The 18,819-nt window shown below is 35.4% G+C and overlaps 1 protein-coding gene across 1 annotated transcript; it reads left to right on the forward strand.

Annotated features, from left to right (window-relative positions):
• Window positions 1-294: 294 nt before the first annotated feature.
• Window positions 295-9,989, forward strand: FAM124B (family with sequence similarity 124 member B). Its single transcript, XM_051983449.1, has 2 exons — window positions 295-1,137; window positions 7,237-9,989. Exons 1-2 carry the CDS (start codon window positions 298-300, stop codon window positions 7,864-7,866), a joined length of 1,470 nt encoding a protein of 489 aa, XP_051839409.1. The 5' UTR covers window positions 295-297; the 3' UTR covers window positions 7,867-9,989.
• The last annotated feature ends 8,830 nt before the right edge of the window (window positions 9,990-18,819 follow it).

Raw genomic sequence — 18,819 nt, forward strand, 5'->3', positions numbered from 1 at the left:
TTGTTAGTTTCCTTTTCAGTTAATCAATGGTTCCCAAGTTGGTGTTTGTCCTCAAAATTACATCCAGTCAGGTCCAGCTGAAGATCTTGTGTGTTGTTTCATTAAGCCTAATACAGTGAGCTATTTCACACTTAAGTTGAATAACACTTATGCTGATCTTGCTTTTGTCTAATGAGATTCCTTGCCAAGCCTTGGGGAGCTGCCAATCTGGTGCCTCCAATAGACTCCTAGAAAGAACCAGGCTGGTGGATATCTGCTCTGATTTCTTGGTGGGCTGAACTTTGTGGAGAGAGAAACATGATCTCCCATGTTACTTCCCTGATTTCAAAAGATTGGGGGGTAGGTGTTTTGACATTTGGTTTAACAGCAGTTGCTTCCCTTTTCTCTCTTAGAGGCAGCCTGAGAATGGAGGAGAGACAGAATCCATTGGCCATGACTGTCCATCTCCTGGCCAGCTCTGGACATGCCTTGAATTTGCAGCAAACCCTTGACCGCCTCTTGGGATGGGTTTGCCCAGAAGTCCATCTTTTTTTGGTTTCAGAGAGAGTGACTCCAGTGAGATACTATGAAAAATACCAATCCAAGCGATCTGCATTCCCAGGGATTTCTGTTTTGTTCTTTCTACCTGCAGACTGTAGGGAAGAGAGGTTCTTTTACCTCTATGACTTCTTCCGGCAACCACCTTGGCAGTCTCATCCCACACAGAATGCGGGTGGAAGGTTGTGCCCATATATACTTACCAAGCAAGATTTCTACAGTTTGGATCCTCACATGCCTGTGTGGGGGGTGAGACAGATGCATTATGGCAGCGAGATCCTTCAGGTCACCTTGTATTGTAGCTTTGATAACTATGAAGATGCAGTCAGACTTTATGAAATGATCTTACAGAAGGAAGCCACCACACAGAAGAGCAACTGCTCCTACTTTGTTTTGTATTCAAAGAAAAACTTTTCAATCCAGCTCTCCTTGAAACAACTCCCCTTAGGGATGTCTGTGGAACCCAGAGAATCTTCAGTGTTACAATTCAAAGTTCAAGAAATTGGCCAGTTAGTACCACTTCTGCCAAATCCCTGCATTCCCATCAGCAGCACCAGATGGCAAACTCAGGACTATGATGGAAACAAAATTCTCCTACAGGTATGTTCTTAGGTTCCCTCTCTCCCCAGACATAAACACATGATTACATGTAAAAGAAATGATTCTTTCTCTCTTGTAGTAATAATTAACTATTGGACCAGAACCAAGGTTTTCTCCTTTTCTATTTGCTCATCCAGAAATCAACCAATGAGAGAAATCTTTTTCAAAGATTTACCCAGGCTAAGGTCTAATCAGTCAACAGAAATTCTAAGTTTGGACTTATGGAAGGATTCCTGTTCATTGAGTTATTTAGACAGATCTGGGAAAATGTTGATCCTCTCTTTTCTCAGACAGGTGATACAGAAATTAATGTCTCTTTGACTAAGAGTGATTCAAGCCACTTATACCAAGACCCTCACTGAAATATAGCTCAACCTCTCATTATAATATTCATTCTTTCATTGACTGTTAACTAATCAGAATTGATTGCCATCCTCAAGAATACCTAGGCTTATAAACTGTGAGTCCAAAGGATTTTTGACTGTCTTTTTTATTAATAAACCTGTTAGCCTTATTAATAAAATGACTAATTCATTCAGAAACTGTCTCTTGAACTTTTTAAACTCCACATATGAAATCATAGACCATTAGATTTTCAGGTGAAGACACTAAGCCTTAGAGAAATTGAATTTAGTATGAAAACCCAGGACTTTAAATTCAGTTCTTAGGATCATATATTTATAGATTAAAATGATCTTTGATTTCATCTAGTCCAACCATCTTCATTTTACAGATACAGATATCAAGTTCCATAGAGTCATGAGATGATAGATGTATAGTGGGAAGGCACTCCAGAGGCTATGTAGTCTAATATTTTTGTTTTCAGATAAGAAGATGAGACCTAGATAGATAAAGTCAGTCCTGTAGGTAGGACTTGCCAGAGCTGGGTTAGAAATCCAAATCCTTGCATTTGATATATACTGTTCTTTCTGTACAGCATATATCCTCCCTGTCTACAATATTCTTTCCACTATGTTGCTGATTCACATGTATATGTATATCCATTTTTTTCAGCTAAGTGCATTCACCAAACTGAACCAGTTTGAGGAAGTTAAGGCAATGACATATTTAGGAATGCTAATACTGAAGATATGGGAGATTAACTAGTTAGTTAAGTTCTGAATCTGAGTAACTCTCTTGCTTTATCACAAATTAAATCAGCTGATTAAATGAACTTCAACAAAATAGTTTTTTTAGAAAAGAAGGTCTTTCTGAGTAACATTTATTTGTTTATTCATTCCTTTGTCTACCTAACATCTTAAGTAGCTATTATGTCAAGAAAATGACACTACACACTGGAGAAAATACAAAATAAGAGATGTTCCCTGTTCTCAAGGAACTAGTTTTGAGGGGATATCACTCTAACAGAAATAGATATATCAAAACTAAACAAATAAGCACACAAGAAAAGGGATATAAAATTCTATGATGTCTGAATGAAGAAATCTCATATCCACCTTGAAAGATTAGAGAAAACCTCATGGTAAAGGCAGATAGTACTAGAAGTGAGTTTTTACTAACTAGTACTGTTAATCATGACTACAATAAAACTGTATATGTGTAGGTATAAAGATGTATATGATGTCCATAGGAATTTAGTTTAATCACTATTTATTGAGCATCTGTGGGATGAAAAATACTGTATTAGATATGAGGGAAATAAAGAGAAAAAACAAAACAGGCCCTCTTAACAAAGGGTTCATGTTCTATTGGGACATAGAGTGTTGTCTGTGGATTTGGAGCTGGAAAGCGGCTTAGCCCACCATGCTTCATTTTACAGATGAGGTAACTGAGGCCCAGAGAAGTAAAAGGATTTGTTTAAGATCACAAAACCAGTCAGTATCTGAGATGAGATTTCTGGTTCCAAATCCAGAGCATTATCCACCACACCACACTGTCTCTCATGTACAAAGATAAATAGATTATCTAATTCAACTCAATTAAATTCAATAAAACATTTGTTAAACACCTATGTGTTAGGCACTGTGCTAAGTGCTGAGGATATAAAAAGAGATAAAAGGAGAGACAACATGCAAAAATAAATGGATACTAAGCAAGCTATATACTGGATAAATACGACATGATTGATAGAGAAAAAGCACTGGGATTGGGGAAGTTTCCTGTAGAAGACAGAATTTTAGTTGGAACTAAAAAGGAAGCCAGGGAAGTCAGTAAACAGAGTGAAAGAAAGGGAACAATCCAGTTATAATAGATAACTAGAGAGAATGTCCAGAACCAAGAAATGGAATGTCTCTTTTATGGAACAGCCAGGAGGCCAGAGTCACTGGATCAAAGACTGTGTATTAGGGAGAAGATGTAAAGGTAGGAGGGGGCTAGATAAAAGGCTTTGAATGCCAAACAGAACATTTTGTATTTGTTCCTAGAAACAATAGGAAGCTATTTCCTTCATTAAATAATTTGTTGAATATTGATTTAAAGAGAGAGAATATTAACATCTGGAGGAATCAGGAAAGATTTCCTGTAAGAGGTAGCTGAGTCTTGAAGACTCTACAAGTTGGCAGGGAGAGATAGCATGCTAGATATGGGATGCTTTTGGAAATGCAGAGTGTGTGGACATAGAAAGTCATATAGGGGAAGTGAGTAGACCAGTGGGATTACATGATAAAGAACATAAAAGGAACAATGTAAAAAGAAAGATGGAGGAGTGGTTTAGAGGCAGATTTATGGAAGGCTGGCAATGCCAGGTCGAGAAGTAAATATTTTATTCCAGCCATAAAAGGGAGCCAGAGGCTTTTGTGAGCAGGGGAGTGATAAAAGTGCTTACTTATATTATGTACATGTGGTTATCTTTGTTAGAATATAACTTCCTTGAGGGCAAAAAGTGTTTTGTGCTCGTTTTGTGCCCTAGTGCCTAGCATGGGAGCAACACAGTGCAAGCACTTGATAAATGATTGTTTGCTTAATCCATAATGTAGTAGGAAATATATTTTAGATGGCTCACCTAAAGCACAATTCCTTATTTTACTTTTAGGTCACAGCTTTGATGTTTTATTTTGGAAAGCTGGGCCAAAGTGTAGGCATGCAGAGTAACCTTTATAGAGGGGGAAAGAGCCTAAAAATCTGCAGAGTAGACAGCATACCCTAAACTGTCTGGAATGAGCCTGGGTAGTGGGGGGAAGAGGAAGAAGGAATCAAATGGAGGAATGAGGCTAACGGGCACACAGTAAATCCCATCAGAAATAACGATATTATAGTTCTCTTTTTAGCCTTTTCTTCCATTATATTGCATTAGAACCTTTGAGTGTTTCACCAGTTTCTTTTTGTTCCTAGATACTGAGATGTTTGAAAAGTGGATTCCTTGTGAGAAAAGGGCAAGCCAAGAAATATAGATAATTGATATAACAGATAATCAACCTCAAAATAATGTATAATTGGTTATTTTTATCCTTGGTTCTCCCTTTATATGGATACCTTTCACTTATATATGAGGCATCCTAGTGCTTTGAATATAGGCTGTTCCATTATCAATAAATCAATATTTCTCAGGCATCTGCCATATGTTAGTAATGTACTAGGGACTAGATATATAGCCTCAGCTCTGATGGAGCTTATATTTTGTGGATGGGATGGGGGAAAATCTTTATAGACACACACACACATACACACACGTGCGCGCGCGCTCTCTCTCTCTCTCTCTTAAAATATATACAAAATAAAGACAAGGTAATTTTAGGGTGAAGGATCTTGGGTTGGGAGGATCAGGAAATGTTTCATATTAGATGAACATTAAACTGAGTTGGAAAGAAACTAAAGTAAAATCTAACTAAAATTAGATTTTTTGAAAGAAAAAGTATAGATATTTATTGAGAAATAACATTTTATAGGCTGATATAAAAACTCAATTTTTACAGAAGCCAGGACTGGGGATTTTTTTTTGGCAGGGAAAGGGAGTATTGACCCTTTGAACAAATATATTTCACCATCCATTTATATATTGGTGTTGTAGTTTTATTCAAGCAGTGGCAGATGCAGAAGAGGCAAGTATGGAATCCATCAGGCAGCAAACATTTGTTAAGTGCTTGTTACAGTTTAAAACTAAATCCTTAAATCTAAGTTTACATCCAGCCTCAGATACTTACCAGCTGTGTGATTCAAATAATGTAACCGTGTCACTTAATCATGTTGGCCTCAGTTTCCCCATCTGTAAAATGAACTGGAGGAGGAAATGGCAAACCACTCTAGTTTCTTTGCCAAGAAAACTTCAAATGTGATCACCCACAAGTCAGATTCAACTGGAATGGCAGAACAAATGCATCAGGCACTGGGCTAAGTGCTGGAGAGAATGAGAAAATATAGAAATATGATCTAAACATCTGCACCTGGCACCTGCACTAAGGATATATGTGTGATTATCTCCTCAATAAATCAAAATAAAGGCAACTGACTTAATCAGTACATGGATAGGGCAGACCAGGACTGGATCACTGATCTAAGATTAGAAACTTGGCAAGTTGGTCAGTTAAGAGAGATCAGAGTGACTAGTGAAGTAGTTCCAAACTCAGCACTAGTTATTCATCTCAACTGCTGCCTGTGGAGAAGGTGCTTAATAAATACTTGTTAAACTAAACTGGATAGATTCATCAATGAATATTGTTGAGCTCTCAGTAGCTTTCCTCCTTCAAAAAAGAAGACTCTCTATGATATCCAATCATTTATCTTTGTATCAGTGACTGAGTTTGTATCAGTGATTTACAACCTTCAAAAGAATTGGAAGATTGGATGAGACATCTGTATGCTGTTCAATTATAGCAGGTTAGCTTCCAGAGTGATAGGTCCATGTTTATGCAAGGGTGGTTTTTTTTTTTCCAATTGTTTATTTAAGAATCTTCTTCCTATGGATTCCTTTGACAAAGAGATCTTCAGTTTCAATTGATCAATAATGGACAGAAGCAGCTACACCCAAAGAAAGAACACTGGGAAATATTTCTACCTTCTGAATCCAATTCTCCCTGTGCAACAAGAGAACTGTTCGGTTCTGCACACATATATTGTATCTATACTGTGACATATTTAACATGTAAAGGACTGCTTGCCATCTGGGGAAGAGGGTGGAGGAAAGGAGGGGAAAAATCATAACAGAAGTGAGTACAAGGGATAATGCTGTAAAAAATTACCCTGGCATGGGTTCTGTCAATAAAAAGTTATTTTTAAAAAAAAAATCGTCTTCCTTCATGATCAAACCTCCTTAGATGGTGAGTCCTCCTGACTTGTCAAACTCTTTGCTCATCATCTACTCTCTTTTATTTGATTGTTAGCAAGAAAACTTTAATAAACATATATAAGATAAATTGGTAAGTTCTGTATATAAATACCAGGAAGAGCAGATGAACCAAACCAAGTATGCATAGAAGAAAATCATGGTGGAGGCAATCTAATTTTAAAAGCAAAAAAAGTATCAATTGAAAAAATACCCTTGCATAAATCCAGATGGGATCACAAAAAGTCAGACACAGTTGGAAAATAACTATAGGACAACAACAAAGACAAAACAATTTCAGGAGGGAGAGAGCACTATCACCAGGAAAAAAGATGGAAGGCCTCAGGTAGGATGAGGTGCCCAATCTGGTGTTTGAAGAAGTAAAGAAGGCACTTCATCTATAGTAATGGGGTAAGGGGAGATAGGGAACCACTTATTCAAAGGGAGCAGAGACAGAATAAGATTGTAAATTTGTGGTGCTTTCTTTTTTATTTACATGGGACTGGAAAGAAACTTAGAAGCCACTGGCATTTAAGCATTGGCCATGGAATCGGAGGATCTGGGTTTGAAATACTTATTACCCATGTGACACTGGGCCAATCACTTAAATTCTCCAAGACTTATTTTCCTCATGTATGATAGGAGGCTATCTGGTTCAGTCTTCTCTTCCAACATGATTCATAAAGCAATGTGTATTAAAAATAAATACATTTTTTAAAAAGCTGATTGTTGAATTGAAATAGAGCTTAAGCATCACCAGAGCAGATCCTAATCACACTCTTAAATATGAAGTTCTAGGCTACTGTTACCACATCCTCTTTCTGTCAATAATAATTTTAAAATTTTCTCTCAATGATATTTTTGCTTTTCTTTGTTAACAGGTCCAAACAAACCCAGCACCTGACAAAAACAAGGGTGACCTTTCCTCTAAACTCAGCCACACAAGGGTGGATACCCCTTGCCAAAACTCCATCCAAACCCCAACCTCTGCCAAAAGGACAACAGAATTAAGAAGTAGGAGAAGCCAAACTGGGAGGTCAGAGCACAATCCCCCAGGGCCTCCTGACCTGGGAGGGGACACTTTGCCATATGAAAGCTCCAGTAGGACCTCCTGGATATGTACTTATTCATCCCATTCTAGCAGCTCATCAGCACCTTCTCAAAGGGTTAGACTTTCTCCACATCTTGAATCAGCAACCAGAATCAAAACACTCCTCCTAGGAAATAGTTTTCAGAAGCCAGATACAGAGACTAATGTTGATACAGGGTTCCCAGTAATAAATTCAGAACAGAAACAATCTTTGAGAACATTTCCAAGGGATTTGCAAAGCAGCCTGACTGCATCATGGATGCCAAACTCTTTGGTAGCTCAAAGAAATAAGCCCTCTGAGGAGACAATCCACCCCTTGCCATTTGCTGGCCAGAGAGACAGTGGTATAGGGCAGATAACCTCTGCATTTCACTCGCCACAAATATCCCATGGAAACGATGAAGAAGAATTCTTTATATGATGGGAAACAAATGCCAGTTTCAGATACGGAATCAAATCCATTGTTTGGGAGACTGAGCATGACCCCAAAACTAGCCAGCTTCTCCTGCATAACTGGGGGCATCTGGGTATCCCTCATGCCTACACCTAGACCTAGGCTTGAATCTAAAAAAAAAAGTTAAACTTGTTTGTTTCAAAGAAGCAAGAGATTGGTTTGGATATTTAGCTTCCATTGTAAGAGATCATAACCAAAAGCACAAGGAAAAAGAATAGACATCATTTTCCCCCAGGATGTGTACACATGGTGTTTAGTGAATTTCAGGGCAGTTGTGTTGAGAGCTTATGAGCAGAATACATTATGCAACTCATTAGTGTTTTCAATTTTGCTTTAATATTCACTGGAGCTGCCTAGCTTCTACCTGAATCACATTAAATATTTATCCTTTACCACTTGCCAATCTTATAATTCTATTGGTTTCTATATACTTCTGATACCGTTTGGGCATTCTGGATCTATTTGTATATTTGATCCATTAAAGTATGTAGTGCACTGAAAACTTCAAACTTCTTTCCTCCCTTCCTCAATTTAATAATCAGATCATGATAAACTTATAAAATTATTTAGTATGTCCAATGGTAATGTTTACTTATTTTTTTCATTGTGTCCAACTCTTTGTGACCCTCTTGGGTCATTTTTTGCAGAAATACTGAAGTTTGCCATTTCTTTCTCTGGCTCCTTTTACAGATGAGGAATTGGGGCAAACAGGGTTAAGTGACTTGCCCAGGTTCATATAGCTACTTAGTGCTGAGGCTGGGTCTGAACTTAGCAAAGATGAGTAAATAAGCTTTTGTAGGTTTTAGAAATCAGGATTCAAGAAGATTTTGTCTCAGCATATATCCATCAGTCAAGCTGGATTTTATAGGGAATTTTCTACCAAAGAAAAATTCTAGGTGTGACATGGAAACTGTGAATGAAGTCAGATGCTATACAGCCAAAAAGACATTGTTCATAGAAGAAAATTAGAATGGCAAAGATAATTATTTTTTAAAAATAATAACCTTTTATTTTCAAAATATATGCAAAGATATTTTTTCTTTAAAGGATATTTTTCCTTAGTACACAAACTGGAGGAAGTATGACATAATCAAAAGAGCAGCCTGAGAATCAGGAAACCAGAGTTGAAATCTCTGGCTCTGCCACTGACTAGTTGGAAGGTCAAAGATAATCTATTCCAGCATCAATTTCCTCAATCCTAAATTAAGATGGTTAGACTAATTGATAATCAAGGCTTCTTCTATGATCTTTTCATTCAAAGCCCAATTCTACTCTACGCAATTGAGTAGATCTTCCTTGTCACTTCTATTAAGTCAAATCAAATATTAAATCAACTGGCTTTAAAAACCCTTCATAAACTGGCCCAGCAGCTAGATGGTACCAGACCTGGATAGCTGAGTTCAAATCCCACCTCAGACTCTTATTAGTTGTGTGACCTTGGACAAGACACTTAACCCTGTTTGCCTCAGTATCCTCATTTGTAAAATTATCTGGAGAAAGAAATTACAAACTACTCCAATATCTTTGTCAAGAAAACTCCAAAATGGGACAAGAGTTGGATATTACTGAACCAACTGAATTGTAACAAACTGGCCTTTTCTTACTTGTTCAGTCTTTTTATGTTTTTCTTCCCTTTTATTTTCTTTTACATTCAGCTACTCTAGCCTCCTTACTGTTCTTCACACAAAACACCCCGCTTCCCGACTCCATACTTCACCACCGGATCTCTTCCATGCCCAATCTTTCGTCCTTCTTCATCTCCACCTCCTATCTTCTCTGACATTTTTTAACATTCAAATCAACTTAAGCATTCTTCAAGAAACTTTTCTGTCCCACTTCCCACCTCAGCCCTCTACCCCCACCTCCAGTGCTGGTGCTTTCCTTGTATGATTACCTATATTTTATCCTGTACATATTTTACACGTCCATACATATAAAATGTTTACATGTTGTTCCTTTCATTAGAATATGAGCTCCTTAAAGGCAGGAACTGGTCTTTGTCTTCCTTTATTTTATTTGTCTTCCAGCATGTAGCACAATGATTGGCATGTTATAAGCATTTAATAAATGTGCGTTGACTTGCTTGTTTAGTTGACTCTTGGTTTATGAAAACCTTTTGGGCCAGAATTTTACCTGAGATTTTGAAAAATGGAAAGAATTTTGCTTCATTCATATTTCCTTAGAAAAAATTAAAATTATCAAATGATTTCTTAACTAAAATTGCTAATCTACCATTAAAAACTTAGCAGGATGAAGCTTAGATATTCCAAAGGGAAAAAAAAAAACCAATCTTTTCATTAACGTGGTACTTTAATAAAACCATAAATGAAAAACTGAGAATTTTCAACAAGTTCATTAAAATACTAATTTATCAGCAACTAAATGTATCACATATAAAAGTAAATGTCGAAAACATTTTTAAAAAAAGAATGCACCAAGAGAATAAAATTTTAAAAGAACCGTTTTATTCTTATTGATATCTATCACATAGATATCAATAAGAATAAAACGGTTCTTTTAAAATTTTATTCTCTTGGTGCATTCTTTTTTTAAAAAATGTTTTTAACACTTACTTTTATAATATTTTAATTTTCATTCTTTTCTTCCTCCATTCCTGCTCTCTCCCCTCCCCAAGACAACACTCAATCTGACATAAGTTATATATGTACAGTCACATTAAACATATTTCCTCGTTAATCATGTTTGGGTATTAGAATCAGAACAAAAGGAAAAAACCATAAGAAAATTTTAAAAAGCAAAAGGTGAAAATAGTATGCCTTAATCTGCATTGAGACTTCACAATTCTTTCCTTAGATATGGATAGTATTTTCCATCATGAGTCTTTTGGAATTGTCTTAGATTACTGTATTGCTGAAAAGAACAAAGTCTATCAAAATTGATCATCTTCATAATGCTGTTGTTACTGTGTATGGTTTTCTCCTTGTTCTTTCTACTCATTTCACTCAGCATCAGTTCATATAAATCTTTCCTAGTTTTTCTGAAATTCTCCTGTTCATCATTTCTTGTAGAGCAATAGCATTCCATTGTGTTCATTTACTGCAATTTATTCAGTCATCCCCCAATATTCAATTTTTTGCCACCACAAAGAGTGAAGCAGTTCTCTCAAAAGCAAACTAAATAAATTCAATATCAGAAAAGGAAAGAGGGGACCAATATGGTCTATATTACAGTTATTTCTGTATAAATTCACTCTATTCTGTCCCTATATTAAAAATTACCTCCTTTTTCAAAATAAAGAAAACAAACAAAAACACTTGCTACAGAGAGCCATTAGATAATATATCTTACTAGGGTATTCTAGTTTGTAGGTCAGCGTGCAAAGAATAGGAAGAAAAATTTCATTCTGTTTTTTGGAACCATCATTACCTACTATTTGTTTTAAATCCATGTAATACACAAAGTACATAGAGGTTAACAGCTCACTTAATACAATTTTATGTAAATAAAATTATTGGTTGCCCACAAGATATAAAACTATCAGAATCAAGGACAGAGGAAATGTACAAAGCAAACACGGTGCTCAGAATTTTGTAACCTATTACAATCAGTGATTCCATAACACCCCCAGGTGGCTATTGTCAGGGACCAACTAAATTTTAGCTTTTGCAATGTTTTCTGTCTTATCTACAAAGTTATTGTGATCTCTTCTTACCATGTATACAAAAATATCATTTTCATTCTTAAGATATTATGGCTACAAATGCTGTACTTCCTCCCTCTAAGAAATGCAAATACATAAACATTCCTTAATATAGAATATATATGTGTCAATGTACACTTAAATATAATTTTTAAAATAACATTTTACATTGCCTAATTTTCCTTCTATATTCCTCCCCTCTGTCCCTTCCCAGAAAATCTCCTATAACTAAGAATATTTTCAAAAGACAAGATGAAGAGAAAAAAATCAGCAAAACTAATAAATATATTTTAAAAAACCCAAAATATGAGCAATGTTTTCTATCTATGGACCTCCTACTAGTGTACAAGAAGGAGGGAGAAGTGTCTTCTTCTATCCCTTCCTTGGAGTAGCTAGCTTATCTTTTGTATCTGTGGAACATTTCTTTTTAACTATTTTTATATTCTTATATTTATTGTATATATGTTTTTTTCCCTACTTGTTTCACTTGTATAAGTTCATAGAAATCTTTCCACACTTCTCCATATTTATCTTACTTGTCACTTCCTATAACATTATCATTACTACTTTGTTTTCATATATCATAGTTGTTCAATTGTCTCTGACTCTGTGACTTCATTTCTTGGCAAAAATTCTGTAATGGTTTGCCATTTCCTTCTCCAGTTAATTTTCCAGATGAAGAACAGAGATAAACATGGTCAAGTGACTTGCGCAGGGTCACACAGCTTATAAGTGCCTGTGGCTGACTTTGACTCAGAAAGATGTCTTCCTGACTTCAGGCCCAGGACTCTATACACTGGATCCCAGATAGTTTGTTAACAAGTCCCCAATTGATGGGTGTCTCCTTTTTTTCTAGGTTTTTTCTACCACAAAAAGTACTACTATGAATATTTTGTCATATATAAAGTATTTCTTTTATCAATGACTTCCTTGGGAGATAGGCCAAATTTCTGGCTCAAACTTCTATGAACAAACATAAAGACCTAGTGATGGTCTTTGTATGTTGAAAATTTATTCTCCTTCCTTTTTGGAATACGAGCTAACATTTCACATGTTGAGATTCTTCCCAAGGAAGGGAGAGGGGACAAAAGCACCTCCATTAAGACCTTTGGTATCTCTCTTGAGAGAATAATCAAAAGCTATTCTTTTGACATCTGCCATATAATTGGCAGTACACCGCTGGTTCACTGGTACTACTGATATTCTAAGTATACCTCACTTTTTGCTTTTACCCTTAAACTTAGCTAAGAAACTATCCCTCTTTGTGCCCTGTAATAGATAAAGTGTCTTCTAAGTCCACATGACCCTATCCCACTGTAGACATGAAGTTTTGTCTACCTTGAATAAATTCAAGAAAAATCCACTTTTGTACTCTAACCAACTCCCTCCTCCCCCCAAGAAGAGCTCCAGGAATTACACTTAAATGATCTTAAAGCTCAAGAATCAGGGGTAGATATTAATATCTTAAGATCTGAAAATAGTGGATATCACTTCACTTTGTGAACTTCATCTATTAAATGATGGTCCCCTAAGTCCTTTTCTGCTCTAAATTTCCTTGTATTCAATGATCTTAATCACAGCATCAGAAACATAGTAATCCATTCACATATTAGAAATCGTTTGTTTAGTCTACAGAAGACACATGCGCTCATTGATTCTATTGAGGCCCTGAATAAGATGACAGGTCTGCAGGTTTTAGAGACTAAACATTTGATTCAAACGAAAAGCACAGACCTTAGATTTAGTTCTATTTTTACTTTTTCCAAGATTTAGATTTCAATAGAAGTTTAGAATAAATTTGTAGACTCTTTGTGTGGTAGGAGAAATATTCTCTACTTCCCTCCCTTACTTCTGCCCTCAGGCAAGTTAGTCTAGGTTTTCTTTAAATAGCTTTGAGATCTTCCTTAAATCTTGGAAGGCTCAGGGAATTAAAAGTTCAAACTGCTGACATCATTTCTGCATTATCCAAGAATATCCCAGATGGGCTCACAGAGAGCTAGATGATGACCGAACAACAACAAATTACATATATTTAGAAGAGAGATGGTTGTATGTGGTGAAGAATTGTGGGGAGATCATAGGTAGAATAAAAATGAACATGGGGTATATGTGTGAGAAAAACACATATTTCTGTGGCCACCACATTTTTTCTTCAGTACACTGAACACTAAATGGTGAATAAAGTATAGTGATGCTGATATATTGTATACAAGTGATTTGCATATCTAGCACTATCCCTAGAGGAGGAAGGGGGTAAATATTATTCAACCAAATTATAATAATTATTATTTTATATAGGTCAAATTTTTCTTTCAAAGGAATTTAATTCTGGCTTTATAATATATGGAAAATAGTAGATAGCAGTGTATATTATGGAGTTTTTTATTGAATGTTCAATATTAGAAATCTTGCTTTTGACTGAGTCATTTCTCCCAAGATTTTTATCATATTAAAATTTCCTCATATCAAAATGGTATAATAAATTTTAATTGGAAATTGTGAGTTGGAATCCTACTTACTATGTGATTTTGAGGAAATCACTTCTCTGTGGATTTCAGTTTCCCCATCTATAAAATGAAGAACATTGAACTGATGATCTCTAAGGTTTGTTTCAGTTGTAAATCTTATGATCTTATAACCTCATATTTTTTTAAAATATATATGAGATGGTAAGATGCCAAGGTAATTCACTGTATCTCAGGCCATCACCAGTCATCCTGACTTTTTTCCTACCAGTGGACTTTTGATAACTCTGGAAGCAGAGTGTGGCTACTCACTCCAATTCACTTGCAAGTTAAGACATCACTTTAAATATAAATTATTGTTTATATATTATATATACACATAGGTACTATATATATATATGTATGTATGTATATATGTATGTATATATGTATATTTCCTCTAGTATAGCCCTCAAATCTTCAACCTCTCTTGAGGTTAAAGAGTAATGATCCTTTAAAGTTGTGACACAAAAAAACCCAAGATAAATATAAAATATTTTATTTAACAAAGAATGGAATACTAAAAATTGAATGAATTACATCTAATAAAAGTGTAATTAACACTCAGCTAGGAATTGGTTACCATGACAGTTGTAAATTCAGTCTAGAACACTTCCTGGGGAGCCCCATTAACATGGTCATTTCCCCTGAGATCCTTCACAACAACAGGATAATCAAATTACAACTGTAATTCCCCCAAACAGCTTTGCAACTATATGTTTGAATCTATATGAATCCATTCATATATGCTTTTTAATCACTCAGTCATCAAAAAAACTTTGTGCTCTAACTGTGTGCTCCATACTGACTAGCACTTTTAATACTGGAACAATCCTGCAATATTTATCAAAGGAATTGTAATTAATTATTGCAGCTTTCTTTGAAGAGCTTTATTCTAAGTATTTAGATGAATCTGGAATTTCTATGTCAGGGCTCCTTTTCAATTTTTTTGCCTCTCACATTACTTAAGCAGGATTTTAAAGGGACCTGTAGCACACACACAGAAGTTCCCTTTTACAAATTTCAGAAACATAGGTGGCTTTCTGTAGAGGTTACTATGTAAATAAATATAACATGAAAACCAAAAGGAAAAGAGTTAACTTGGGGGTATATCTACAAAAATACGTAATTAAGTTCTTTCATCTGTTCTTATGACATTAGTATGGGCCAAATTATATCTTCAATTATCTCCCTGCAAACTTGGCCAAATTGGAAACAACTGAATGCAGGATTTGACTTTGAGACTTGCAGTTTGCAAATGAAAATGAGAAAATCTGATGTGCCAAATGAAGTCTGTTTTATAAGATCTGTTAATTACAATCATAATTTAGAGGGGTGGGGAAAGGGTATGATGTTTTATTTACACTGTTGTGTCTCATGGGTAGCTTTTTTGAATACCAAAACATGTCATTGCAGAGACTCAAGACAAACAGAGAGAATATTATTCTGCCTTTGTGTCACCTACAAATTTGAAGAACATGTGATTTATGACTTTTCCAAATCTGAGAAAAAAAATATTGTGCCAAGGACAGACTTCTAGACCTTTGGGGTCTGATTATTAATTTAATACTAAATGCACCTACCTCTACTATTACCTAATGTCTACATTTCTGTGGACAGTAGAGTCCACAAAAAAAGCATGGAAAACTTTTCCTTGTGTTTTGACAAAATCTAGATAAACTATATTTTCGCCATCAAATAATAAGTGTAAAGCACTTTGCAAAACTTCAAATTTATTTATTTTTTTTTGATGAGGCAATTGGGGTTGTGACTTGTCCGGGGGCACACAGTTAGGCAGTGTTGTGTCTTGAGACCAGATTTGAACTCAGGGCCTCCTGATTTCAGGGCTGGTGCTCTCTCCACTGCACCATCAAGCTGCCCCAATGAGATAATAATTGTAAAGTGTTAAAACACAATGCCTGGCACACATAACAAGCACTACATAAATGTTGTTGTTGTTAAAATGCTATATAAATGTCACTCATTTTCAATTCCCTGATCTACAATCTAGGAATTGTTTTTTAAAAAAGAGACAGTAGATTAATCTGCCATGAATGCGCAGTGAGTATAACCAGGTATTGTCCTAGATAACAATGATATCCCATTGATGAGAACTTTGTTCAGCCATTGATAATGTCTCTATACAATTTGTAAAGTCTGCATTTTCCCTGTGAGAAGACAATGTCATTCTGGAATGAACAGTGTTTCCTTGATGAAGCACAAGTTACTTGCCTTGCCCTATACTGCCACTCTGATCTCTTATTTAGAAAGATTCACGACCATATCATATACCTGGGCTATGACTCGGGACTTTTCCTGTAAGAAGAGTCCTGACACACAGAAGCATGCTTAGAGAACCAGGGAGAAAGCCTAATCAGAGGAAGAAGTCAGAGTCACATAGACTAAAATACCCTGGAAACAAGTTGGTATAGTTTTGTGCCTGGTTCAAGGAAAGATTCTTTAGTGCCCAGAATTTAGTGCCAGAAGGACATTTATGTCCTTCATGTAATTCTGGGCACTAAAGAATCAACATTAGATGCAAAGGACCAAGTGTAAGAATTCCTGAACCAAAGGGAGGAATACTTGGTTCACATCAACTTCAGGGGTCAGTTGAAGCCAGAGCTGAGGAGTAATAAAATATAGTAATAGGAATCTTGACCTTAGCCTTCATTTAGATTCTGTTTTTTCCAAACACAAGGTTGGGAGAGATACATAATAAATTAGATTCACAGAGCCAAGATCCCCCAAAATCCTGATATAGTAGAATTTGGGGTTCAGTGTAAATTTAATAAGGATAAATTTAGTCTTACACTTGTGAGTTTTGTGGATTATGCAGGATAGAAGAATTCCCTAATGAGCTTTCCATTACCATGAGAGTCCCAGGATAACTTTGTAAATTAGGAGGACTATATAAATCCCTAGGAATGTGGGCTCATCAAGAAGTGAATTGATCACATGAGCAAATTCTATTGAGTATTTTGTTGTTGTCCGGAGTGAGGGTAGGCTTCTCATCCATAAATATTGTCCTTTAGGAGGAAGGGATTACTAGTGAGGTCAGTAGTTTGACTCTATAGTCACCCAAATTCTTTCTCTTTCTGGTGAGGGGAATACCTAAAGAAATACTAAAAGTACAAGGACTATGGGACACATAAAATATACAACATCAACATCGTCCTATTGCTTTATAGAGGCTGAAATAAGTCCTTTTTTAAAAAAATGTATTTTATATCTTATTAGCTCTCTAGCATGGGAGGTGAGGACAATTTAATTTTTTTGTTTGTTTCTAGAGACATCTATAGATCATGAGTTAAAATCTACTATTCCCAGGAGAAAATCTTAGCTGGAATCAAAACATGTCAAATTCTGATATTTCCACAGAAAACCGCATGACCAAAGAGAAATTATTTTTGTTAAAACCTTCATTTGTGGCCTACTTCAATTATGCCTGTTTTTGACAAAGCCATTCTGACTTTTGTTAATCACTTCCTTTTTAATGTTTTCCTTAAACATATATTCTAGAATTTTGCCAGAGGTTCAGGCCAATTGGTGTCCTTTGAAGACTACTCTCATCTCTTTTATGAAAATCCATATATTCGCCTTTATCAAGTCCTATAGCATTTCTCCCATTCCACACAGTTTTTCAAAGACTATTGATCAGTCTTCAAAAATTGCCTTCATCAGTGCTTTTAACACTCTGGGAGTTTGTCTGAATGCATCAAGGAGAGCTAGATACTTGCTCATTAATTTTCCTATTTCTATTGGATTTCACTGACCTAGTCACCATTGAGATTTTGTCTTTTCCAGATACAAGGTGGAGAGAGCCTAATAATAAATTAAATTACAGAGCCAAGATCCCAAAAAATCCTGATATAGTAGAATTTGGGATGCAATGTAAATTTAAAAAGGATAAATCTAAAGTCTTACACTTGTTTTCAGAAAAGCTATTCTCTCTATGCATATACATACATACATATGTATATATTGATATATTTCTAGATATGTAAAATGTTTCTAGGTAATAATGTATATACAAATATTAGAACCTCTTGCCTTGAAGCAGGTCATCAAATGATCACTTAAAATAATAATTTTTTTAAAAAAATTCTCTTAAGTATATTTGTCAGTGAAGACCTGAAATACTAAATGAACAACAAATCTTTATAGTGATACTATATTGCAAATAATCAAAATAAAAGTTTCAGTGGGATTGAAATGATAGTAGGGAATGACTCTGAAGTATGCCTGAGCTATAGATAATCCATTGGCATTTGTTGACAAAGTTGCTAGCTGGAATGCACACAGCATGACTAAATTTTTTAAATTCTAATAGACTTGTGATGGAAAGTGCCATCTGCATCCAGAAAGAGAACTATGGAAACTAAATGTAAATCAAAGCATAGTATTTTTTACCTTTTTGTTGTTAGTGTTTATTTGTTTAGTTTTTTTCTTTTTATTGTATTTTTTCCCTTTTAGATCTGATTTTTCTTTCCCAGAATGAAAAATATGGAAATATATTTAGAAGAACTGCACTGGTTTAACCTATATCAAATTGCTTGCTATCTTGGAGAGTGAGAAGAGGGGAGGGAAGGCGAAAAATTTGCAACACAAGGTTTTGCAAAGGTGGATGTTGAAAACTATCTTTGCATATATTTGGAAAAATAAAATACTATTAAAAATAAATAAAACATATCTCAAAGTTTACCAAAAAAAGATTGATGCCTTTTGTTCTTATCTAGATATCTGATGATATCTACT

This window comes from Antechinus flavipes, chromosome 3 (genome assembly GCF_016432865.1).
Source record: "Antechinus flavipes isolate AdamAnt ecotype Samford, QLD, Australia chromosome 3, AdamAnt_v2, whole genome shotgun sequence".
In the NCBI taxonomy this organism is placed as follows: domain Eukaryota; kingdom Metazoa; phylum Chordata; class Mammalia; order Dasyuromorphia; family Dasyuridae; genus Antechinus; species Antechinus flavipes.

What these genes read in the sequence shown, in the direction of transcription:
- FAM124B (XM_051983449.1), top strand. Translation starts at nt 298, where the DNA reads ATGATCTCCCATGTTACTTCCCTGATTTCAAAAGATTGGGGGGTAGGT. An exon ending in GAAACAAAATTCTCCTACAG is followed by an intron (nt 1,138 to 7,236) that starts GTATGTTCTTAG and finishes CTTTGTTAACAG; the next exon opens with GTCCAAACAAACCCAGCACC.